At 40.7% G+C, this 27,173-nt stretch overlaps 2 protein-coding genes, 1 non-coding gene and 1 pseudogene across 3 annotated transcripts; 2 read left to right on the top strand and 2 right to left on the bottom strand.

Annotated features, from left to right (window-relative positions):
- Positions 1-1,370: 1,370 nt before the first annotated feature.
- LOC109569158 (olfactory receptor 5B12-like) lies at positions 1,371-2,315 on the bottom strand. Its single transcript, XM_019974460.2, has one exon. It carries the CDS (start codon positions 2,313-2,315, stop codon positions 1,371-1,373), a length of 945 nt encoding a protein of 314 aa, XP_019830019.2.
- Positions 2,316-12,930: 10,615 nt separating this feature from the next.
- LOC109569157 (olfactory receptor 5B3-like) lies at positions 12,931-13,878 on the top strand. Its single transcript, XM_019974459.2, has one exon. It carries the CDS (start codon positions 12,934-12,936, stop codon positions 13,876-13,878), a length of 945 nt encoding a protein of 314 aa, XP_019830018.2. The 5' UTR covers positions 12,931-12,933.
- Positions 13,879-15,960: 2,082 nt separating this feature from the next.
- LOC109569156 (olfactory receptor 5B2-like) lies at positions 15,961-19,003 on the bottom strand (annotated as a pseudogene).
- A 7,720-nt stretch (positions 19,004-26,723) lies between these two features.
- On the top strand, positions 26,724-26,796 carry TRNAE-UUC (transfer RNA glutamic acid (anticodon UUC)). Its single transcript has one exon. It is a non-coding gene; the product is annotated as a tRNA-Glu (tRNA).
- The last annotated feature ends 377 nt before the right edge of the window (positions 26,797-27,173 follow it).

Genomic DNA, 27,173 nt, shown 5'->3' with positions numbered 1-27,173 from the left:
GGAGAGGGTGTGGAGAAAAGGCGACCCTCTTACACTGTTGGTGGGAATGCAAACCAGTACAGCCACTATGGAGAACAGTGTGGAGATTCCTTAAAAAATTGGAAATAGAACTGCCATAAAACCCAGCAATCCCACTGCTGGGCATACACACTGAGGAAACCAGAAGTGAAAGAGACACGTGTACCCCAATGTTCATCGCAGCACTGTTTATAATAGCCAGGACATGGAGGCAACCTAGATGTCCATCAGCAGATGAATGGATAAGAAAGCTGTGGTACATATACACAATGGAGTATTACTCAGCCATTAAAAAGAATACATTTGAATCAATTCTAATGAGGTGGATGAAACTGGAGCCTATTATACAGAGTGAAGTAAGCCAGAAAGAAAAACACCAATACAGTGTACTAAGACATATATATGGAATTTAGAAAGATGGTAATGATAACCCTGTATGCGAGACAGCAAAAGAGACACAGATGTATAGAACCGTCTTTTGGACTCTATGGGAGAGGGCGAGGGTGGGATGATTTGGGAGAATGGCATTGAAATATGTGTATTATCCCATGTGAAATGTCACCAGTCTAGGTTCAATGCATGATACAGGATGCTCAGGGCTGATGCACTGGGATGACCCAGAGGGATGGTATAGGGAGGGAGGTGGGAGGGGGATTCAGGATGGGGAATGCATGTACACCTGTGGCGGATTCATGTCAATGTATGGCAAAACCAATACAATATTGTAAAGTAAAAAAAAAGAAAGAAAGAAAAATAAATAAATTAATTAAATAGAATTTAGGGGAAAAAAAAACAACAACAACAAATATAAAACCTGCTGCATTTTCATATGTGAAAGGACAAGGTGAAATATAATTTTAAAAAAGTAAATAGATAATATTTATATACATTATATATACTAACATAGTCTATTTTCATAAGTCAAAATATTTATATTAACACTATATTCTCAGACACCAAAATATAGTTCTACATACTATAACAGTAGATCTATCTCATGTCTGTCCTAAGTTTTTCCATCTGTAGTTGTTTGGGTTTCATGAGTTTCTCATGAATGACATGCATGTGTGCATATGCTAACATATGCATGTAAATGTGTATGTTCTTGTGAGAGTGTGGGTGAACATGCTTATTAAGAAGAATTTTTGTGACATGAACTCCATGTTCATGAATGATTTTTCTTAACCTATTACTCCTAGGTCTGATTTTTTTTAAGATTTTGGGTTTGTAGACTTAATCAACAGTTGGAGAAACTACTATAAGAAATTAGAAAATTGGAAATAAACAGTTACATATTTTTCTCAGATGAATCCAAAGTGGATGGACAGTGCCTTACTGTAAATTCAAGGTTTTTAAAGTATGAATCCTATAGAAGACTTTGCCTTCCCCACAGCCGTCTTAAAGGCACTCTTGACCTCCTTGTTCCTCAGGCTGTAGACCAGTGGATTCAGCATGGGGATGACCATGGCATAGAACACGGACACCATTTTGTCTGCGCTCATGGAGTGGCTGGAGCTGGGCTGTAAGTACATGAAGATGCCTGTCCCGTAGAAGATGGAGACAGCAGTGAGGTGGGAAGCACAGGTGGAAAAGGCCTTCTGGCGTCCTTCAGAAGAGCGCATCCTCAGAATGGTGATAAATATAAACAGGTAGGAGATGAAGATGACAAGGACAGAAAAAAGAGCATTGAAACCCACCACAAAGAAAATAACCATCTCACTGACGTAGTTGTCTGAGCATGAGAGAGCCAGCAGAGGAGGAGCGTCACAAAAGAAGTGATTGACCACGTTGGCCCTACAGAAGGAGAGCCTGAAAACGTTCCCAGTGTGGACGGAGGCATTCAGGAAGCCACAGCAGTAGCAGCCTACGAGCAGACGTGCGCACGCTTTGGTCGTCACGGCCGTGGTGTAGTGCAGGGGTTGGCACACGGCGGCATAGCGGTCATAAGCCATTGCGGCCAAGAGGAAACTTTCTACGGTGATAAAGGCTACGAAGAAGAAGAACTGGGTGACACAAGCCTCGTAGGAAATGGTTTTGTCTCCTGTGAGGAATCCAGCCATCACTTTGGGAGTGACAGCTGAGGAGTAACCAAAGTCCACCAGCGAGAGTTGGCTGAGAAAGAAGTACATGGGCGTGTGGAGACGAGAGTCCAGCAGGATCAGCTCGGTCATCCCCAGGTTCCCAACCAGGGTGAGGAGGTAGATGAGAGAGAAAGTGATGAAGAGCAGGATCTGCACTTGCGGGTCATCGGATAACCCCACAAGGAGGAACTCAGTCACCTCTGTAGCGTTTTCCATGGAGATCAACTGGGAATTGTGTGCCTGCTCTGTAGCAATGGGAAAATAGAATGAAAATAATAAATGAAAGGAAGGCTCCATTGAAGTCAATTATCATGATCACTCTGTGCTTTATTTCAGTATTAAAATAACTTGTTTCCAGGAGTGTTTAGATTTAAAGCCTGACCACAACAGCTAAATTATGTTATTTAAAGGTCATAGAGTATCCCAGTTAAAAGGATTTGGAGGTAATGCATCCCAACCTCCTAACTTCATTTGTCACTCAGCTGTGTCCAACTCTGTGACCCCATGAACATTAGCCGACCAGGCTCCTCTGTCCATGGGATTCTCCAGGCAAGAATACTGGAGTGGGTTGCCATTTCCTTCTCCATCTTAACTTTATAGAAGACTGAATTAAGTTAAAGGCAAGAAAAGAAAGAATTTATGCTATTTCATCAGATTGGTTGCTAACTAGAACAGCTCTGGCTCCCAATTCAAAGTTTCCAAAACAAAAACAAAAATTATTCTTTAAACTAAACTAAACTTAGTAAAATACATATGAAATTGGATTAATTTTACTTCAGCTTACTTTTTTTGGCTTTCCATTGTGTCAAGAACAGTGTTGTATATAGCCTAAAATGTTCTCACTATACTGTACAATAAATAGGGTATATAATTTACCCCATAGTAGAAAACAGTAGAAATTCGTGCCCAGGGAATAAAGACATCTATAAAATAACAGTTTTTAACTTTTACTAAATCCATGCAGCTTTTAACTTCTGCATTCAAATGTTCCTGATCTGGATTCATGTTATAGCCATATTAAAAGATGCAACTTCCAGCATCACCATGTACAGAACTGACGAACTTCTTTTCTGGTGGCATGCAACATCACTTGGCTGTCAGTTATCCCATCAATTTTTCCCAGCAGCCAACGAGATTGGTAACGCAAACTCAAACTCTGTCAGTTGCTAGATATTATAATTCAAACAGCGGGTTTGATCTATCTGTACTGGAGAGGTGGATGGCCTAAGATATGACTTGCCAATAAGGGTGAAATCAAGGGACGGATAGCATCATTCATGTCGTTTTCCCTGCAAATTCCTTCTACTAAATGATTTTAAATATGGTGGTCTGGGATAGACTCATTCACAAAAATGAGAGTTTTTAGCAAATGCCTGAACGGAGTAGGGGAGCAGGCCTTGAGTATACATGGGGGAAGAGCACAGCCCAGGCAATGAAAATGAAAATGTTAGTCACTCAGTTCCGTCCCTCTCTTTGCAACCCCAAGGACTGCAGTCTGTCAGGATCCTCTGTCCATGGAATTCTCCAGGCAAGAGTCCTGGAGTGGGGACGTTCTCCAAGGGATCTTCCCAACCCAGGGATCAAACCCGGGTCTCCTGCATTGCAGGCAGATTCTTTACCCTCTGAGCCACAAAAGAAACCCATAACCCAGGCAGAGGAAACAGCAAATGCATGGCACTGGGATTTAAACATGCCAAGATTGTTCCAGGAACAGCAAGAAAACCAATAAGGCTGCAGTTGGAAGGTGAGAGAAGTACAGCAGTGTGAAGCAAAAAAGACTTCACACACTTCTTTAAGTTAATTTAAGTTAAGTTAACTTTTATTCTGAAAGAGATTGGAAAGCATCATAGGATTTGAACCCAAAGGGACCTCATCTGAATTCTTTGAACAGAATCACTCTGGTAGGTCTGTAGGTACTTGTATTTAGCAAGATAAAGATGAAAGTTGCAAAAGAAATTATAGGTTATTATATTATTCCAGGTAAGAGAAGATGATTGTTTAGACCAAGCTCGTAGTGAGAGAGATAATAAAAAGTTGTTCAGTTTTGGATATATTTCAAAAATAGAGCTGACTGGATTTACTGATACACTGCATATTGATGGTAGAGAGAGGGGTCAGCCCTGACTCCTGTTTTTGAATAGTGATACAAAGAATGGTGGGAAAGGAGCAGATACTTGGGACAAAGAGAAAAAGAAATCATCACTAAGTCTGAGATTCCTTTTGGCCATCCAAGTAAAAGTATTGCATCAACAGCTCTGATACAGCAGTCTGGAGCTCAGAAGAGATGGCCAGATACCTCAGTTTAGTTCAGTTCAGTCACTCAGTTGTGTCTGACTCTTTGTGACCCCATGGTCTGCAGCATGCCAGGCTTCCCTGTCCACCACCAACTCCCAGAGTTTGCTCAAGCTCGTGTCCATTGAGTCGATGATGCCATCCAACCATTTCATCCTCTGTCATCCCCTTCTCCTCCTAGAGAGAAAAAGTCTCAAATTAGATTAATTTTAACTTTCTTAGGCTTCCCTGGAGAAGGCAATGGCACCCCACTCCAGTACTCTTGCCTGGAAAATCCCATGGACGGAGGAGCCTGGTAGGCTGCAATCTGTGGGGTCGCAAAGAGTCAGACACGACTGAGTGACTTCACTTTCACTTTTCACTTTCATGCATTGGAGAAGGAAATGGCAACCCACTTCAGTGTTCTTGACTGGAGAATCCCAGGGACAGCAGAGCCTGGTGGGCTGCCAACTATGGGGTCGCACAGACTCAGACACAACTGAAGCAACTTAGCAGCAGCAGGCTTCCCTAGTGGCTCAATTGGTAAAGAATCCACCTGCAATACAGGAGATCTCCTGCAATGCCAAAGACTTGGGTTTGATCTCTGGGTTAGGAAAATCCCCTGGAGAAGGAAATGGCAACCCAACTCCTGTATTCTTGCCTGGAAAATCCCCTGGACAGAGGAACCTGGTGGGCTACAAACCATTGTGTCACAAGAGTTGGCCACAACTTAGCAGCTAAACCACCACCATGAAATCTCTTGGAAATTTCTGATGGCTCAGCATACATATGTAATATTAAATCCAACACATTAAAACACCAAAGGCGCTTCCCTGGTGAGTCAGTGGTAAAAAAAAGAAAAAAAACCTGCCTGTCAATGCAGGAGACATGAGTTTAATCCCTGGTCCAGAAAGAGCCCACATGTTGCTGAGCAACTAAGCCCATGTACCCCAACTGCTGAGCCTGTGCTCTAGAACCTAGGAGCCACGATACTGAGCCCGCATGCCACAGTACTGAAGCCAGAGCCCCCTAGAGCACATGCTCTGTAGCAAGAGACACCACCTCAATGAGAAGCCCTTGAACTGCAACTGGAGTAGCCCCTGCTCACCACAGCTGGAGAAAGCCCACACAGCAACGAAGACCCAGCACAGCCAAAGATAAATAAATAAATAAAAGTTCTTAAAAGTATCAAAGAAAGCGTTTGGACAGACTAATACTAGATTGCTCATAAGGTCTAAAAAATAAAGAGATTTAGTAGCAAAGGGAATATGGGAGAGGAGGTTACTGCCTCCTGAGATAGCTGACCTGTCCCAGGACACAGAGAGATTTTTGGTTACACAAGGGAGGTAGAGAACCTTTGAAGGGAAAGTTAAGTGTGTATTGGGTTATGCTGGTAGTTGACTGTAAATTCCAGAGTGGAATGATATCAGAAGTTGAGCAGGAGTGGAGCTGGGATCAGTAAAGGAGAGATACAGAGATGTATGGGCATGATTTCGTAGGAGTTGAGGGCTGATATGACAACCCTGAGCTTCGTGCTGAGTGACAGCAATGAATGTAACAATAAAGTGAGTCCTCTGGTCTCAAGGTGAAAATAGCGGTTGGAAGGTAATTAAACAGGCGAGGGTCATGACCGAAGCATGAAGATTTCTGGGCAAAGGTCACTCCTGAGGTTAGTGGTATGAGAGTCATTTATACAGAGCAGGGTGACTAGGATATCCTGTGGATTCCTTAAATACTGCTCACTTGAGTAATAGTGTAGATACAAATTTCTCAAATCCTGGAAACAAAATTTGTTCTAGGAATCAATATAAAACTCCCCACCCACTTTCTCCTGCACATGAGAAGTCTTAGGTTTTAGTACAATTCTCCTGGAGGAAAAATAAAGATAAAGCTTGTTAGTCAAGATGACTACTATGATCACGTTCCCTAAAAGGGAAAACTGAGATTGGAATAGTTTAAATAACTTGTTCAAAGTCAAGCAAGCTTATACTTAGCCAAGCAGAGACTCAAGGTCTTCCCGTGCTTTTCTCAGTGTCCCATGATAAATATACTTTGTAAATATATAGATATAAATATATAAAACATACAACATAAATATATAGAAGTTCTAATAGGACCTGTATAGTGTTTAGGCAAAAAACTTTCAATTGTATAAAACAGATAAAAGAAATATTCAGAGAACTTAAGCCCCAGCTCTGAATAAATCAAGGGATAAATGGCTTCCTTAATACATTTTCTTGACTATGTCTATTTATGCAAATTTATGCACTTTCATCCAGTTGATTTGTAGGCTTACCTGACTGCCTGAACAATGCAACATGCAAATCCAGTACCTTCATACGTGAGTTGACCTCAAATCAGAAACTCAGCTAATGAAAGCAAGTAAACATTCTGTTGTGATGCTTTTCTTTAGTGTTTGACCAAAAGGTTTAAAGTTCCCTAGCTGCAGAAAGAAACTGGAGGGAAAAAAGTGGTTTTAGCCTTGGAAGCAGTGAACAAGAGTTCTACTCCTGGGTCTGGTCCTCACTCTTCCTAAATAAGTCACTTAACCTCTTTGAGCTTCAGTATCTTTATCTATAAAATAGAAATAATAAAAAGGCAGTCCCAACAACATCTTGCCTGAGGACTACTGCTATGATAAGAAAATCCCTACAATACTTCATACTTGGTAAGGGCTGGTCATCACAATCATAGTCACTATCAGTGTTATTTAGGACTTTTCTTCCCTGGACATTGTTACTGCTCTTAGCAATATCACAATTTGGGGGAAGGTCATTGTTGCTACGTCATTGTTGCTACTGGACAACTATTAACACATCAAAAGAAAAATAAATGGCCAAAGTAACTCAGATTCTTGGGCTGCACATTCTAATATGAGGACAATTAGAGTCACGTGGGAACCAGGAGGGAGTTATGTAGACATGGAATTCTCAGAGGACAAATACCCTATGAGGGCTATAAATCTTGTTATCTCACCTAACTAGGGAACACGTGATTGACCTGTCTAAGGGGATCCAGCTCTGTCTGTTGAGGGAGATAGTGAGTGTATGTTCACTATTTGCAGTAATTCTCTTTGCTGTTGTTTATCAGTTGCAAAGCCGTGTCTGACACTTTATGACCCCATGGCTTTCCGGAGTTTGCTCAAACTCATGTCCATTGAGTTGGTGATGCCATCCAACCATCTCATCCTCTGTCACCCCCTTCTCCTCCTGTCCTCAATTCTTTCTGATATTGCACTAATTCAACCTCCAGAGCTGCAATTTGACATAAATATTGGGGGACAGAGACACAGGCTCTGTCATTAAATAAGACATAGTGGACCCATGGAATTAACAGTTCACTTAATTCACCTTAAATGTTTGTACAATGAGAAGAAATATCAGCTCATTAAACTGTTTACTAATCCCAGATGGATATAAACTATAACTGTGAGACATGGGACTATATACCCAGGCAAAATTAAATCATTTTGCATATACGATGCTTAAACTTAGTGAAGAAGATAGGCATCAAACAAGGAAATAACCTAAGCCTATGAATATATATAGAAAAACATGTATTTATATAGCATATATAATTGTGTGTATATGTATATATATGTAACGTTATGTACAGGATAAGCAAGTAATTGTACATGGAAAAATAAAAGAGACAAGAAGAAATCTGACTGGACAGAATGCTTTCTAAGGGAATATTAACATGTCAGCCAGGCCTAAAAATGACAAAGAACCAGTGTGGGGAAAATCATTCCATGGAAAAAAAAAAAAAAAAGCATGGGATCACAGTTCCAAATTTCAAGTAAATTGCCAGAATGTAAAAGCAGGCAATGTTGCTGCAGCATAGGTAGCAAGGCCTCTTCCTCAGCACTTTGCATTTCAACATCCTCCCAGAATAAAACCCTAATCCCATTCCCTAAGTCAAAACTGTCATCAAGATTATTGGTCTGCATCACTGCACTGTAATGGATGGCTTAAAAGGAAAGCACTAATATCATCCTGCCAGAAGCAATGAATTTGGGATTCACAATTAGCTTGAAATTGGAAACTATTTGTTCTCACTAACTTGGGAATCTCTATCATTGGGAGAAAAGCCATCACTATGCCTTAAAGAGTATCCATCATGTCCAAAAATTATAGCAAGTAGTTTTAAGAACCCATGATAATATTAGTACTCTGCTGTGTGAGCTGGGGGTGAATGGGAACTCTCTATACCTCCTGCTAAATACAGCTCTGAACCTAAAACTGTTCTTTAAAACATCTATAAAAAAATTAAGCTATTGGTACATTGCTAAAAGGGCTTCCCTGTTGGCTCAGCAGTAAAGAATTCAACTGCAAAGCAGGAGAAGCAGGTTCAATCCCTGGGTCAGGAAGATCCCCTCAAGAAGGAAATGGTAACCCACTCCAGTATTTTTGCCTGGGAAATTTCATGGATAGAGGAGCCTAGCAGGCTACAGTCCGTGGGGTTGCAAGAGTCAGACGCCGCTTAGCAACTTAACAACACATTGGTAAAAATCAAGTTACATCATTATATCTAGGGCACATATTTGACATAACCATGGGAGTATAAAGACACAGGCTCTAACATTAAACAAGCAAAATGAATCCCAAACTTACTGCAACCCCTCATTCCTTAAATCTTTACACCACTGTTAAGAATTATCCATTCATTCAACTATTTCTTGATCCCAAGTGAGTATCAGCCACAGTTTGGAGTCTAAGAAGACATATTCATTCAAAACTCCAATATTAGTCTTACCAGTCAGCTGTGCTTGAGTTTAGTGGAGAAGGCAAACATGAAGCAAACACACAAATAAGAATATAGTTTAAATGGAAAAGGTGTCCATATGACAGTGAACAGTAAAATTCTACTGTGAACTGAATGGTCAGAATATTTTCTCAGGAGAATCAACACCTCAGCCAATGCCTGAAGGGTAAAGCAGCATGGCAAAGATTGCCCAAGAAAAGAGAAAAGTTATGGTAAGGCCCCGAGTTGTCAAAGAAGTTGGCAGGATCTAAGGAAGACAGAGTGACTGCTGCACGGTTAACCTGTTCCTTGGCAGTTTCTTTTCATTGTTTTTTCCAGAACAAAATATGTATACAAAATTTTCTAATTTTGGTGTCAGGGTAATGCTGGAATGAGACAGAGATTAAGGAGATTGGAAGTATTTATTTCTCTTCAATTTTTTGGAGTAGTTAGAGAAAGATAGGTATTTAACTCTATTTAAATGTTTGGTAGAATTCATCTGTAATGCTGTCTGGTCCTGGACTTTTGTCTGATGGGAATTTTTTTTATTATTCATTCAATTTCATTACTAGTGATCAGTCTTTTCAGATTTTCTATTTCTTCCTGATTCAGTCTCAGAATATTGTATGTTTCTTGGAATTTTTCACTTCTTCCAGGTTGATGAATATTTTGACATATAATTGTTGGTAGTAATCTTTTGTGGATCCTTTGGATTTGTGTGTTGTCTGTTGCAACGTTCTTTCATTTCTGATTTCATTTATTTGGGCCCTTTATTTTTCTTACTGAGTCCTGCTAAAGGTTTATCAATTTTGTTTATCTTTCTGAAGAACCAGCTTTTATTTTCATTGCTATTTTCTGTTATTTTTTTAGTCTTTATTTACCTTGCTCTGATCTTATTTCCTCCCTTCTATAATTTGGGCTTTACTTGTTCTTCTTTCTCTAGTTTCTTTAGGTATAAACTAAGATTATCTTTCTGAGATTTCTCTTTGTTTCCTGAGGTAGGCCTGTATTGTTATAAATTCTCCTCTTAGAACTGCTTTTGCTGCAGCCTGTGGATTTTAGATCATTGTGTTTCCATTTCCATTTCTCTCAAGGTATTTTTTTATGTCCTGTCTAGTTTACCTGTTGGTTCACTGGTTATTTAGAAGCTCATTGCTTATCTTCTATGTGTTAATGTTTTTTTCTGGTTTCTTTCACAGCCACAGTGGCACAACACTAGAAGCTACTTACAAGAAGAGGCTATGAGGGAACTAGGTCAGAGATAGGGTTGCCCACAGAGAAGTTTAGGAAAATTTATAATGAGTAATTGTGGACACAACTTAGCAAATCAACAACAACAAATTAGCAACAACGATTGTGGTAGTGGCTACGTGACTCTACATTTGACCAAAGTCTTAAAACCATAAACTAAAAAGTATGCATATTACTGTTTGTAAGTTATACATCAATTTTAAATGGGGGCTATAACAAGAAATATAACAAGTAATACCAACAAATGTATTGACCCTCAAAATATCCAGCTTAGCCCCACAGAAAGTCACATCGCTTCCTCCTTTGGCAAGTTGGATGATGAGCTGTAGACGCCCTCTTGCTCTCCCGGGAGGTCATCCCTGGAGAGATGGATGTCTCCGTAATTCCCTGCTGGTTCTCATGCATTAGTCTCTGAAATCCCACCCTGGTTCCAGTCAACATCATTTCAGGGGAGCAGACTGCACGCTGAGCCCCTGTTACCACCGTTTATTAATCTGCACGTTAATAAATGCGGGTTGTTAGTCTGGCAGGTCCTCAACTGACCTAAGGATTAGCTGTGAGCCTTCAGTCATCAGGGAAAATACCCCAAGGTAAAAATTATACTGTTGCTGCTGCTGCTAAGTCACTTCAGTCATGTCCAACTCTGTGTGACCCCATAGACGGCAGCCCACCAGGCTCCCCAGTCCCTGGGATTCTCCAGGCAAGAGCACTGGAGTGGGTTGCCATTTCCTTCTCCAATGCATGAAAGTGAAAAGTGAAAGTGAAGTTGTTCAGTCGTGTCCGACTCTTAGCGACCCCATGGACTGCAGCCTACCAGGCTCCTCCATCCATGGGATTTTCCAGGCAAGAGTACTGGAGTGGGGTGCCATTGCCTTCTCCGAAAAATTATACTAAGCAACCTTAAAATAATAACCTCTTAGTGCTTTATAGACCTTCCTTTATTTGCCATTTACAGAGGCAATTTTGTGAATTATATGGGAGAAGTAATTTAATTGTATTTATTTTACAAACAGGGAGGACATACGTGGCTCCTCCAAGGGCACAGAAAGAATGCATGGTAGATTCAGAACCTGACCACATACTAGTGTTCTTCCCCTCATCCTCCCTTCCTTCGAGACCTTGGAACATTTCTACCACTGCCTGAGAGATGACTTCTCTAACAGCATTTATGCATTATTTCATGTCTAAATTTCTGACTTCAAACTTACTATTCAGGATTAACTGTCCTATTTTGTCAAGGAGTAAGGTAAGTATCCATAGTCAATATATACATTTAAATTTAAAATATTTAAAACAAAAAGCTTGCTAACAAAATAGATCTACAAACTAAAGGTAACCCACAAACTGTGAGCTTTCAACCCTCTACATCTGTGATTCAACTATTGGATAAACAGTAATAAGAAAAAAGAAGAAAAGGAGACTATTTCAACTTAAGCTGATATACAAGTTTAAAAAAAATTAAGCAAAAGAATGGCTCACGTGGACAGACCAGAGCAGACAATTATACAGGCAGAGCATGAACAGAGGTTGATATATTGGAAAGCACCAAAAAATTGAAAGGACCTAAGTGGTGTGTGAGCAAAAAGCAAAATGAAGAGGAGGTTACAAGGACTCAAAACTCATCCTCACCTGGAGCCCTGCACACCATCATCCACCTTTCTCAAACCAGCATAGAAAACCACTATTCATGTTTAATAGTAATAGCATCTTCTTCAGACTGTGCTGAACACTCAGCTTTTTGCTCATTGTTTTTCATGTATTATCTAACTTAATTCTCAAAATAACACCTTGAGTTAGGTCTCCTTACTATCTTAGTTTTTCAGTTGGAGAACAACTGGTTCAGCAATGTCAGTTGGTGACCAAAGACTCAGGCCGTTAACTTGGGCTCTTCTCAGAGTCCAAACTCTCCACCTAATGCCATGTCTTCCTTTGAGAACTGTGTCTGCTGGCTGTACACGCCCCACTCCTCCAGTTACCCCACTACATACACTATGCATCTAAGTCTCAGTTACTTCTCTGTGCAGCCTCTAACACTGAGTTTGGACCAATGAAGACAACACATAATTTAAACAGAGCTAAATTCAGTTTAATTTAAATTTGGTAGACACATCAAACTTGAGAAACGCTTTATCTGAGAACAGAATTTGACTTGCCAGTGAGTATTTGTGGAAACACAAATTACTCTCCTCTTGTGTCTACAAGGGCCTTGGCATATAAAGAGCAGAGAAGTGTGTGAATTTAATAGGCGAGGAAAAGCTGAACTGTCAGAGGTATTAACTCCAAAATGATCGTGTTTTGACATATCTGAAAGAATTAAAAACTGGAGAGATGATTCATTACGATCCCTCATTCAATAGTTTGGAATTCTAGATGAATAATACACTAAGTTTCACTCATAAGTCCATGCTTTAGATGTGGAGACTCTTGAAGCACGTATCATTTCTGTAACGAAAAAATGTTCATGAGATATAAACATTTCAGTTTCGCTGTTACTGCAATCTTAGCTAAATTTGACACTCTGTTCCTTTGTTTCTCTTTGCTCTAGACATCTGATTCTTAAGTAACCCAGATGGAGAACACGACCGAAGTGACACAGTTCATTCTCCTAGGACTAACCAGCACCAAAAATCTGCAAGTTCCCCTCTTTATAATATTCATTCTCATTTACTTGGTCAATGTGGTTGGAAACATGGGCATCATCCTGCTGGTGCTCCTGGACTCGCATCTCCACACGCCCATGTACTTTTTCCTCAGTAACCTGTCTCTGGTGGACTTTGGTTACTCCACAGCTGTCATTCCCACAGTCCTGGCTGGATTCCTGAAAGGCCACGGGGTCATCTCCTATAATGTGTGTGCTGCTCAGATGTTCTTCTTTGCAGCCTTTGCCACTACGGAAAATTTCCTCTTGGCAGCAATGGCCTATGACCGCTATGCAGCAGTGTGCACGCCCCTCCGTTACACCGCAACTATGACGACAAGCATGTGTGCTGGTCTGTCCACAGGCCCCTGTGTCTGTGGCTTCCTGAATGCCTCCATCCATGTTGGAATCACCTTCAGTCTCTCTTTCTGTGGGCCCAATGTGATCCACCACTTTTTCTGTGATGTTCCAGCAGTCATGGTTCTCTCTTGCTCAGATAGGTATGTTGGTGAGATGGTTCTTGTTTATGTAGCCAGTTTCAACATCTTCTTTGCTCTCCTGGTTATCTTAATATCATACATATTCATATTTATTACCATTCTGAAGATGCACTCCTCTGCAGGATACCAGAAGGCTTTATCCACCTGTGCCTCCCACCTCACAGCAGTCTCCATCTTCTATAGTACGGTTATCACGATGTACTTACAGCCCAGCTCCAGGCATTCCATGGACACTGACAAAATTGCGTCTGTGTTCTATACCATGATCATCCCCATGCTGAACCCTTTGGTCTATAGTCTGAGGAACAAGGAGGTTAAGAGTGCTTTCAAGAAGATGATTGCGAAGGCAAGATTGTCTCTAAGATTGTCATTTTAACATTTTAGAATACATAATGATCCAGTTTTACTCTGCTCACATTTTTCCCATTCACTGAGTCACATGCAGAAATTAAGTGCTGAATAACACCCTTATTTTTTTCTAAAGTAGATTGTCTAGAATAAGGAAACGTGTTCAGAAATCTAACAACTAAATGAGGGTGGCCAAAGAGAAGCATAAAATATTGTGGTTCTGCTTGTCAAAAAGCTTGTTAAGGACATTAACATGTTCAACATGCAATTTACCTACGGCATGTGCTAGAGCACACAGGCAAAGCAGGAAAAGAAGCAAGCCCGTGGACAGGAGGGCACCTGTGGCCTGTAGACACACGCGCATAGGGGAAGAAAAGTAGCAAGAGGTAGACGGAGAGGGTTTGTTTTTATTAAAAATAATGAGAATAGTGAATTAGTGGATTAAAATATAAATTTATATCTAATATGACTTTCTTTAGCTGAATATCTGTTCTAAAAGTCTTCGTCTGAGAAAAAAATAATAAACTTTTGATGAAACTATGTGCTTATTTTGTTGGCATAGTTTACTGACAGATGTATAAACATACCATCTTAAGTGAATTAATAATTGTCTTGATTGAGTCATTTTATTAAGCTGAATTTTCACATCACAGTTTTCAAAAGGATACAATAGCCATAGTACAAGGAAAATGGAGGGAAAATAATATAATAATTTTTAAATTTTTCATCCATGACTACCGACATTCACCTTTTTTAAAAAATGCACTGAGCTAGCAATAACATTGTATATTTTTCTGTTTGCAGTTGCTTTAAAATAAGCCAATGCTGCTTATTAATTCCCTTTAAATGGTTTATAGTCTTATATAAGTTTCATATCATTGTTACTGTTTAGTCACTAGGTCATGTCCAACTCTTGCAACCCCGTGGACTATATGGCCCACCAGGCTCCTCTGTCCATTGGATTTCCCAGGCAAGAACATTAGAGTTGGTTGCCACTTCCTTCTCCAGGGGCTCTTCCTGACCCAGGGATAGCACCCATATCTCCAGCATTGGCAGATGGATTCTTTACCACTGGAACCACCAGGGAAATCCAAGTCTCGTGTGTACAATGTTATATTTCCACTTCTGTATACAGTACAGTGCATTCATCACTGACAGTTTAGTTTCTACTCATCACCATACAGTTTACTTCCTTTAACCATTTCACCCTGCCCCTAGTCCTCTTCACCTCTAAAAACCACTATTCTGTTGTCTCTATTTGTGTATTTGCTTTTATTTGGTTTGGTTTATTCAGCCATAAAGAGAATTAAAATTTGCCATTTACCGTAACATGCATGGACCCAGAGGGTATTATGCTAAGTAAAATAAGTCAGAGAAAGAAAGACAAATACTGCATATTTTCAATTACAAGTGGAATAAAACAATAAAACAAATAAATGAATGTAACAAAATTGAAACAGACTCACAAATGCAGAGACCAAACTATTGGTCACTAGTGTGGAAAGGCCAAGGAAAAGGGGCAAGATAGAGGAAGGAGGTTAAGTATGAACTAGGATATAATACAGAGCACATGGAATAGAGCCAATATTTTATAAGCTTAAAATGAGTATAATCTGGAAATCTATTGAATCACTGTTGTATACCCAAAACTAATATAATATTGCAAATCAACTGTACTTCAATGCAAAATAATAAAATGAATAAAATAAAGAGTATTAGTAGCCAAGCCATGCCTTGGACCCAAGACAACCCTTGAATCTACACTGAGTGGTTCCTAAGACTATGATCTGCATTGTTGTTCAGCCTCTCGGTCATGTCCAACTGCAACACACCAGGCTTCCTTGTCCTTCACCGTCTCCCAGAGCTTACTCAAACTCATGTCCGTTGAGTCCGTGATGCCATCCCACCATCTCATCCTCTGTCGTCCCCTTCTCCCCCTGCCCATAATCTTTCCCAGCATCAGGGTCTTTTCAAATGAGTCAGCTCTCCTCATCAGGTGGCCAATGTATTGGAGCTTCAGCATCAGTCCTTCCAATGAATATTCAGGGTGGGTTGGCTTTAAGTATATTTAGATCATATTTAATTTAACAAAATTTTCAACTTCACCTCATCAAGGGTTCACATTGAAGTAAAAGATACATGCATAGACCATGTGTAGAAGAACTGGATCAACAGGGGCCTGTTCATCAACAGAGGCAACTCTGAGAGGAAGGCGTAGTGTTGTGCATGGAGGACAGGCTCTGGGGTGAGGTACACACCAGGCTTCCATTATCTCCCTTAAGGCATTGTGAAAGTGAAAGTGAAATTGAAGTCGCTCAGTCATGCCCAACTCTTGGTGACCCCATGGACTGTAGCCTACCAGGCTCCTCCATCCATGGGATTCTCCAGGCAAGAACAGTGGAGTGGGTTGCCATGCCCTCTCCAGAGAATCTTCCTGATCCAGGGATGGAACCCATGTCTCTTATATCTCCTGCATTGGCAGCCAGGTTCTTTAGAACTAGAGCCACCTGGAAAGCTCTCATTTGGACCAGGCATATGTCCAAATCCACTAGAGAAAGAAATGGCAGCCCACTCCAGTATTCTCGCCTGGGGAATCCTATGGGCAGAGGAGAACTGGCGGGTTATAGTCCATGGGGTAGCAAGGAGTCGGACACGACTGAGCGAATAAACAGCAAACAGCATGTCCAAACCCATAGCGTGTAGAACACACAGAGAAAGCCAAGCTATAGAGTTTGGATGATTATTGTATCTTTTTAAAAATTCTGATGGCAACATGTTGATTTAACAAAAATGACTCAGTCAAGACAGAAACACTGATTCATTTAAAATATGATATTTATGTATCTCTCAACAAAATGCTCCAAAAGAGTAGACACTTTCATTTAAAAGACTATAATTTTTCCTTCTATTCAGAATATTAAAAGTTATTTCACAAAAGGAATAATTGCTATTAGACACAATTTTATACTGAATATCTCAACTAACAATTTAAATTATTTTTATCAAAAACTAGCCATGCTCCATTTACCCCTGACAAATTTCCCATTCCAGTGTGTACATGCCCATAATAATGACAAATCAAATACGTCAGTACCTAATTAGTACATTACCACACGATGAATCAAATATCAGAAGTAAGTTTTGACAAACAGGTCCCAAATTTTCTAATGCTTTTCCTTAGCTATCATCATTCAGATATTGAATTTCTGAATATGTTTTCTTTTTACCAAAATCAGACTTTTGAAAAGATAAGGATGCCATCTCAGGAATTTAAATGCAGTGTGGGGATTAAAAAAATAACTTATTGCATGGGGAAAATCTGAGAGGAATTAATAAAGGTTCCTGTACTTACACCCCACTCCAGTACTCTTGCCTGGAAAATCCCATGGATGGAGGAGCCTGGTAGGCTGCAGGCCCTGGGGTCGCTAAGAGTTGGACACGACTGAGCGACTTCACTTTCACTTTTCACTTTCCTGCATTGGAGGAGGAAATGGCAACCCACTCCAGTGTTCTTGCCTGGAGAGTCCCAGGGACAGCGGGGCCTGGTGGGCTGCGGTCTATGGGGTCACACAGAGTCGGACACGACAGAGGCGACTTAGCAGCAGCAGCAGCAGCAGCAGCAGTACTTACTGGGCTTCCCAGGTGGCGCTAGTGATAAAGAATCCACCTGCCAATGCAAGAAACAGAGATGTGAGTTCAATCTCTGGGTCAGGAAGATCCCATCTTAGGAAATGGCAACCCACTCCGGTATTATTGCCTGGAAAATTCTGTGGGCAGAGGAGCCTGGTGGGCTGCAATCCGTGGACATAACTGAGCCACTGAGCACACACACTGGGCATACTGCAATGCCAGAATCTGTAGAAAATGTTGCCTTCTCAATGACTTTCTTGAATGCACCCTTAACCTCCATGTTCCCCAGACTATACCCCACAGAGGTCAGCATGGGGATGAGCACAGAGTAGAACACAGATGCCACTTTGTCTGGGTCTGTGGAGTGCCTGGAGCTGGGCTGTAAGTCCATGAAGATGACGGTCCCGTAGAAGATGGAGACGGCAGTGAGGTGGGAAGCGCAGGTGGACAAAGCCTTTTGGTGCCCTGAGCTGAGTGCATCTTCAAGGTTACAAACGTTAATTGATGCCTTTGAACTGTGGTGTTGGAGAAGACTCTTGAGAGTCCCTTGGACTGCAAGGAGATCCAACCAGTCCATTCTGAAGGAGATCAGCCCTGGGATTTCTTTGGAAGGAATGATGCTAAAGCTGAAACTCCAGTACTTTGGCCACCTCATTGGAAAAGATTCTGATGCTGGGAAGGATTGGGGACAGGAGGAAAAGGGGACAACAGAGGATGAGGTGGCTAGATGGCATCACTGACTCAATGGACGTGAGTCTGGGTGAACTCCGGGAGTTGGTGATGGACAGGGAGGCCTGGCGTGCTGCGATTCATGGGGTTGCAAAGAGTCGGACACGACTGAGTGACTGAACTGAACTGAACTGAATAGATAGGGAAATCAATATAATCAGAAGAGCAAAAGAGACATTAAAGTTCATGATGAAAACAAGAACCACTTCACTAATGTGCTTATGAGAACTAGAGAGAGCCAGGACAGCTGGAACCTCACAAAGTGATGGGCTATGTTGGACTTGCATAAAGAAGGACCGAATATGTCCCCAACATGGAAAGAAGCATTCAGAAAACTACAGACATAGGATCCCATGGTCAGAGGTGCGCACACATGTGTTGTCGTGGTGGTGGTGTTATGCAAGGGCTTGTGTACTGCTGTGTGGCAGTCATAAACCACTGAGGCCAAAAGGCAAGGTTCCACACTTGCAAAGGCTACAAAAAAGAAGATTTGAGCAGCTCGGGCATTGTAGGAGATGATCTTATCTCCTGTGAGTAATCCAGCCATTACTACAGGATGACAGCTGAGGAGTAACCAGAGTTCTCCAGAAACAGGTTACTGAAGAAACGTGCGTAGGATTGTGCAGACAAGAGTCCAAGAGAAGCAGTGTGATCATTCCCAGGTTTCCAACCTCATGGGTGAGGTAAAGGATAGCAAACATGATAAACAGGAGGACCTACAGTCCTGGGGCACTCTAGTCAAAGGAGGATGGCCTGTGTCACCTCTCTCTTGGTCTCCACCAGTGCTATTTGGGAATTAGGAGAGGTACTGCAGTAGTGAGGAATAAAGGGGGAAAGTGACAAGCAAAAAAGACATTGCAATGAAATTTAAGTGCATTAGCATTAGCGATTTCTACTTCAAAAGTATCCTGGTCTAATATTAAGAGCTTCACACGTAACTGTGTGTGTGAGTGTGTGTGTGCTTCTGTGTGTGTTTATGTGTACAATGTGTAGTACTATTATTTTTATTTTGCTATTAAAAGAGTTAGAGACTTGAGAGATTATATGATATTCTACAATTCTATTGCTAGTCTAAAAATTCAAGACTGAAGCCTAATTTTCATCTAATCAAAATCCAGGGGCTTTTAGTCACCTCACTGTCAACACATATAAAGGTACCAATAAATATAAGGCTGGTAAAAGGTTAAATTGCTGCTAGATCTTGCTGATTTATTTATTTCCTTTTGTTCTCTGTGTACTTTAAAGAATAGTCCCTTCACACTTATCTTTTCTTTAACTTTAATGAGAGACCAACTGTTAATGAACAAGAAAAAAATATCGCTACCTGCTCAATCAGAGCACCATCTGTCTTATTTTTTATTCTTCTTCTTTAGGGAAGCAACAGGAGGGTTTATAAGTACCATTAAATTTCTCACCAATGGAAATTTGGATATTAAGACTCCAATCTCAAATCACTATTTTGGAAAAAAGTTTCAAAACATCATTTCTATGCTCAAAAAACTCATAGTATGTATAGGTTTCCCATTGTTTTTGCATGAATTACACTTTTCACTAATAGTGTTTATGGAATAATTATCTCATTCCTTGAAGAGAAGGGACAGTCAATCCTGAATAGTGAGTGTGAAATCAGAAGTTCAGCCATGAAATAATGCCTAAGTAATGATAAAGAAGCTGAACTGTGGGTAGTGGTCAAAAGACTCCAAGGACCTTAAGACAGTGAAAGATCAGGAGGAAACACTAACAACGACCCAGGAACCAGGACCAACAGGGACCCAAGAGCCCAGGTTCAGGTCCCAAATCCACCATTAATCCTTGCTGTGCTCTTGGAGGCGTCACCTTCTCCTAGTTTGTAAAATAAACATGTGAAATTACTCCTCCCGTGTAGCTTACAGAATTGTGTTTGTAAATAGCAAATAAGGGAAGGTCTACTGAAAAACTCAGTAGAGAGGGTTACCATTTTAGAGTTATTCAACATAATTTTTATCTTGAGGTGATTTCCTTGGCAATAATGTAGGCTCATAGCAATTCCTCAGGTAGGAGGGAGACCTGTGTGCAAGGACAATGATTAACATTCAGGTGAGTGTATGATGACCAAGGAGCTTGGCATGCAGTCAAGTCCCTCTAAATTGATGTTGCTTGGAGTGTTGTTGGTATTTCAGAGGCTGGTGTAAGGGAACCAGGAGTGAGTTACAGAGACATGGAGCTCTCCGGGGGTGCCCCAATGGGACCATCTGCAGCTCCTCACCCCACCTTCCCAGGGAAGAAGTAACACCCTGTGGAGACCTGACTGCATATGAGTGTGCATGCATATTTTGGTATTACTTGCCATTCTTTTTTTTTTTTTTCTTTAAATGCATAATTGCAAAACTGCAAAATCCACAAATTTGTGTGTATTATTCCAATAATTTAAATATGTATAGCTATCTAACCATTTACAGAACACTTCTACCATGTAAATGAAACCCACGGTTCTTTGTGGTCCACTCTTTCTCCTAGCCACTGCCCCTGGAAACTACTTAATTGTTTTCTGTATATAATTTTTTAGCAGTACTCCATTTTTTGGACATTACAGATTGTTTGTTACTCAGCTGAGGAGCATTATGTTGGTTTAGTGTTTGGTGATTATGAATAAAGCTGATCTAAACATATACCCTAAAGAGTTTTTCTGCAAATATAGGTTTTTATTTCATTTAAGTAAGTATCTGTGAGAAAGATAGCTTGGCCATACAGTAAATACACACTTAATTGAAAAAGAACGTCAAACGGTTTTCTGAATTTGTTCAACTAGCTGGTTCCCACCTGCAATGCATTCCACTTGTGTTATATCTTTCTCAGGGCTCAGTGTTTTATTGTGTTTTAAAATTTAATTCTTGTCTCATATCTTTTCTTGCTCTTTCACAAAGATGTCTCAAAGAAATCTCATAAAATCCTCTTTAAAATCCACATTTGCCTTACCACCACAGCTCTGTCCTAGGAACTTTCTTTCAACAAAGGAATTAGATCCATGATTTCGTCTGACCTTTTGCCTCTGATCTCACAACCCACTCCAGTACTCTTGCCTGGAGAATCCCATGGAGGGAGGAGCCTGGTAGGCTACAGTCCATGGGATCACAAAGAGTTGGACACAACTGAGCAGCTTCACTCACTCACACTCCACCAAAAGACATCACACATTTTTTAGTGCAGCAAATCTAGTGGTCACGCATTTGTTCTATGCATGGAGATGGCGTCACCCTAAATTTAAGTAATTTATTTAACTCCTCCAAACTCTAGTTTCTCATCTGTAAAGAGGGAGATGATAGCACATAATCATCAAAAGATTTTTAGGAGGATCATGAGATGACATCTATACCAAGGGGAGTACAATTTCCAGGAATATCAGGTGTCCCTTAAGGTTAAATATTACTCTTTTCTTATTCTCAACATTTGGTATAGGAAGTTTCACAAATATACTGGTGCTCAAACATTCAATTAGCTTTCCCTCACATGTGACTGCTCCGTTGCAACTCAGCAGAGATATTTACTAATTGTAGACGATGGACTTTGGAAAAACGCGTCATGTCAGGGTGGGTGAAAGCATATACCTAATACACTAGTTGTCTCTTCTCCTGACAGACTGAGGAGGCTCAATTTTGTAGCTCAATTTGCTGCTGTGGATGATGACACCTTCATTAACCGACATCTTTTAGTGACCACATTCAGAAGTGCTCTTTTTCACAAAGCAAACTGTAATGGACATAGTAGCATATTGAGAAGCAAATCTGTGAGAGGCTGAATAATGTCTCCAAAGAAATGAGCCCCTAATATCTTGGACCTTTATATGGCTACTGTTATGGACTGAATCATGTCCGTCCTCCCCAAATTTAACATAGTGAAGATATAGCCCTTAATGTGACTGTTTCAGAGACAGGGATGACAAAGAGGTAATGAAATTATGTAAGGTCACAACAGTTGGGCCTTAATCCAATAGAACTTCTGCCTTATAAGTAGAGGAAAAAGTATCAGAGCTCTCTTTCTCTACCACGTGAGGGCACAGTGAAAAGACTGGCATCTGCAAGCCACGAAGTGATTCCTCACCAGGAATTGAACTGCCCAGCACTTAGACCTTGCAATTCCAGCCTCCAGTAATGTAAGAAAAGTAGTGTCTGTTGTTAAGTCACCCAGCCTGTGGCATGAAGTTATGGAAGTCCACGCTGACTAATGCAGTTATCTTCTGTGACAAACACTTTGCAGCTGTGATTAAGTTAACAGTATTTACATGGGAAATTAACCCAGATTATTCAGTGGGTCCTAAATGCAATAGCCAGTGTTCTTAAAAGAGATAAGGCAGGAAAAATGGCAAATTAAGGAATTCCACAGAAACACCAAAAGAGCAAGCAGAAATCTTCAGAATCAAATTTTTGTCATAACTCTGAAAAGTGTTCAAAGGTTTATAGCAATTAACAAACACTGTGGTTTTTTCAGTGGTCATGTATGGATGTGAGAGTTGGACTGTGAAGAAAGCTGAGCACCAAAGAATTGATGCTTTTGAACTGTGGTGTTGGAGAAGACTCTTGAGAGTCCCTTGGACTGCAAGGAGGTCCAACCAGTCCATCCTAAAGGAGATCAGTCTTGGGTGTTCATTGGAGGGACTGATGCTAAAGCTGAAGCTCCAATACTTTGGCCATCTCATGCGAAGAGTTGACTCATTGGAAAAGACCCTGATGCTGGGAGGGATTGGGGGCAGGAGGAGAAGGGGACGACAGAGGATGAGATGGCTGGATGGCATCACCGACTCAATGGACATGAATTTGAGTGAATTCTAGGAATTGGTGATGGACAGGGAGGCCTGGCATGCTGCAATTCATGGGGTCGCAAAGAGTCGGACACGACTGAGGGGCTGAACTGAACTGAACTGAAATCATAAAAATCATGACTTAATCATGGAGTTTCAGTCAGTTCACTCAGTCAGTCATTTCCAAGTCTTTGTTACCCCGTGGACTGCAGCACGCCAGGCTTCCCTGTCCGTCACCAACTCCCAGAGCTTGCTCAAATGCATGTCCATCTACCTGGTGATGCCCTCCAAGCATCCCATCCTCTGTCATCCCCTTCTCCTCCCACCTTCAGTCTTGCCCAGCATAAGGGTCTTTTCCAATGTGTCAGCTTTTCATATCAGGTGGCCAAAGTAATGGAGTTTTAGCTTCAGCATCAGTCCTTCCAAAGAGCACCCAGGACTGATCTCCTTTAGAATGGACTGGTTGGATCTCCTTGCAGTCCAAGGGACTCTCACGAGTCTTCTCCAACACCACAGTTCAAAAACATCAATTCTTTGGTGCTCAGCTTTCTTTATAGTCTAACTCTCACACCCATATATGACCACTGGGAAAACCATAGCTTTGACTAGATGGACCTTTGTTGGCAAAGTAATGTCTCTGGTTTTTAATATGCTATCTAGGTTGGTCATAGCTTTTCTTCCAAGAAGGAAGCATCTTTTAATTTCATGACCGCAGTCACCATCTGCAGTGATTTTGGATCTCCCAAAAATAAAATTTGTATATGTCAAACCCATAACTGACCTCAGGCCAAAGGAACAGAGGCTTCTGAAACTTCACATAACAAACTATAACCTCTTAAAAAATAGTGTAGAAAACTCTCTGTGAAAGGATTACAACCCACAGCAAGCAGCAACAACAACAGAACAACTTTGGGAGGAGAAAGATTCTGGTCTCTAGAGTTATCCCACTATAATATTCTAAAAGTCCAGTTTTCAACCAAAAAATAAAAGACATTTAAAAAACATGAAAGTATGTTGCATCTACATAAAAATAGAAATTAACAGAAGCACAGACATTGAACTTACTAGTGAAAGATTTTAAATCAATTGTCTTAAATATCCTTAAAGAATTTAATTACATACAGATGGCTAACAAACACATGAAAAGATGCTCAACATCACTCATTATCAGAGAAATGCAAATCAAAACCACTATGAGGTACCATTTCACGCCAATCAGAATAGCTGCAATCCATAAGTCTACAAGCAATAAATGCTAGAGAGGGTGTGCAGAAAAGGGAACCCTCTTACACTGTTGGTGGGAATGCAAACTAGTACAGCCACTATGGAGAACAGTGTGGAGATTCCTTAAAAAACTGGAAATAGAACTGCCTTATGATCCAGCAATCCCACTGCTGGGCATACACACTGAGGAAACCAGAAGGGAAAAAGACACGTGTACCCCAATGTTCATCGCAGCACTGTTTATAATAGCCAGGACATGGAAGCAACCTAGATGCCCATCAGCAGATGAATGGATAAGAAAGAAGTGGTACATATACACAATGGAGTATTACTCAGCCATTAAAAAGAATACATTTGAATCAGTTCTAATGAGATGGATGAAACTGGAACCTATTATACAGAGTGAAGTAAGCCAGAAAGAAAAACACCAGTACAGTATACTAACGCATATATATGGAATTTAGAAAGATGGTAACAATAACCCTGTGTACGAGACAGCAAAAGAGACACCGATGTATAGATCAGTCTTATGGACTCTGTGGGAGAGGGAGAGGGTGGGGAAATTTGGGAGAATAGCATTGAAACCTGTATAATATCATGTATGAAACAAGTCGCCAGTCCAGGTTCGATGCACGGTACTGGATGCTTGGGGTTGGTGCACTGGGACGACCCAGAGGGAGGGTAGGGGAGGGAGGAGGGAGGAGGGTTCAGGATGGGGAACACGGGTATACCTGTGGCTGATTCATTTCGATATTTGGCAAAACTAATACAATATTGTAAAGCTTAAAAATAAAATAAAATTTAAAAAGAAAGAATTTAATTAAATATAGAATAAAGGTTTAAAGGAACATTGAGAATCCTTTTTCAACAAATAGAGAATATCAACAAGATATTATAAATGGAACCAATAGATTTGGAGTTGAAAATATAATAAATGACAGTTAAATGTAGTCATACAATAAATATAGGATAGGGATGTGTTAGTAATCTTTATTGCTATAATCATTTCACTATATGTAGAATAAATCTTTGCGTTTATACCTTACATTTATATAATTTTATTTTCAAATTAAATTAAAAATAAATACAAAGATCAAACTTTTTAGATGCTAGAGAAAATATCTAGTTAAGACTGAAATAATAAAATACTATAGATTATACAATAAACATTTATCTCTTGCACTTCCAAAAGCTGAGAAGTCCAAGATCAAGTAGCTGGTCAATTTATATCTGAAAAGAGCATTCTTTTAGTCTTACAGATGACCAACTTGCTACATCCTCACATGGTGAAGAAAGAGAGCTCTTAATGTCTCTTCCTTTCTTTTTAAGGGCATTTCAGTTCAGTTCAGTTCAGTCGCTCAGTCATGTCCGACTCTTTGTGACCCCATGAACTGAAACACACCAGGCCTCCCGGTCTATTACCAACTCCCAGAGTTTACTCAAACTCATGTCCATTGAGTCGGTGATGCCATCCAACCATCTCATCCTCTGTTGTCCCCTTCTCCTCCCACCTTCAATCTTGCCCAGCATCAGGGTCTTTTCCAGTGAGTCAGCTCTTCGCATCTGGTGGCCAGAGTAATGGAGTTTCAGCTTCAATATCAGTCCTTCCAATGAACATTCAGGACTGATCTCCTTTAGGATGGACTGGTTGGATCTCCTTGCAGTCCAAGGGACTCTCAAGAGTCTTCTCCAACACCACAGTTCAAAAGCATCAATTCTTCAGCGCTCAGCTTTCTTTATAGTCTAACTCTCACATCCATACATGACTACTGGAGAAAGCATAGCCTTGACTACACGGACCTTTGTTGGCAAAGTAACGTCTCTGCTTTTTAATATGCTGTCTAAGTAAGGGCATTTAGTCCCCCCTTATGAACCCCCCACCTTCAGGATGAAATCTGACTCTAAGTGCCTGCCAATGCCGCAGCTCCAGATGCCATGGCACTGTGTCTTAGGACTTCAAATTATGAACTGGGAGGAGGACACACAAGAAATTCAATCTGCTGCAGAGGGAAACATAACAGAGAAACAATAGTAATTGTCCTAAATCAGTTTTCTTATTTGAAAAAAATTGAAGTGATTATTCAGCAGCTTGATAGCTTAAAAAAATAGACAAAATAAATATCAATATCAATATCAATCTAGATTTCTATAGCCAGATAGACTGCTATTTGAATGTGATGGCAAAATCAAACATTATCAGAGATACAAAAATCAAAAGTTAGTATAGTATCCACAGGTGCAGAAATTCAGTGAAATTGCTTCAGCAGGAGGTAAGAGAGTAATTCATCAGATTGGGGCATTTGGAAGAGGAGTAGAGCATACTTTGTTCCTTCTTTTTCTTCACTCTTACCTCCAGCAAAGGTGTCTTTGATCTTCTATCCTGCTTTATTTATGTAGAAAAAGTAATGGGATAGGTACTGCCCACCCATCAAAGGAGAGACCACTAGTCCTAGGATAAATATTAGGTTAGATTTTCCCTAAGCAGACCCAGAGTCAAGGACTGTATTTCAGAAAATTCCCTGAGGGTCCAGTGGTTAGGACTCTGCACTTTCACTGCTGGGGTCCCAGGTTCAATCCCTGGTTGGGGAAACTAAGATACCACAAACTGACTGATGTGGCTAAAAAAAGGAGAGGGGGGATTTCATTTCAAATAGTTGTATTTTAGAGTTAACAGAAGAAAGCACTGAGTGAGTAGCAAGCAAGTGAACCAGGACCAGAAACTTGGCCAACACAGGCGTCATGAGCGAGTGTGTTACCTGTGGACAACTAGGGCTCAGTTACACCCGGGTCACTTGAAGACAGTATAGACCTGTCGAGTGTGTTACCTGTGGACAACTAGGGCTCGGTTACACCCGGGTCTCTTGAAGACAGTATAGACCTGCCTCAGAGTTTTACTACCTGAAAGATGAAGAATCTGAGGGATTTATCACTCTGCTTCTACCTGCCAACGACTGATGCCTGCCACC

The sequence above is a fragment of the Bos indicus genome, chromosome 15 (assembly GCF_029378745.1).
Source record: "Bos indicus isolate NIAB-ARS_2022 breed Sahiwal x Tharparkar chromosome 15, NIAB-ARS_B.indTharparkar_mat_pri_1.0, whole genome shotgun sequence".
NCBI classification, from domain to species: domain Eukaryota; kingdom Metazoa; phylum Chordata; class Mammalia; order Artiodactyla; family Bovidae; genus Bos; species Bos indicus.
The sequence above is the reverse complement of the archived record's forward strand: the minus strand, read 5'-3'. Positions and strand labels throughout refer to the sequence as shown.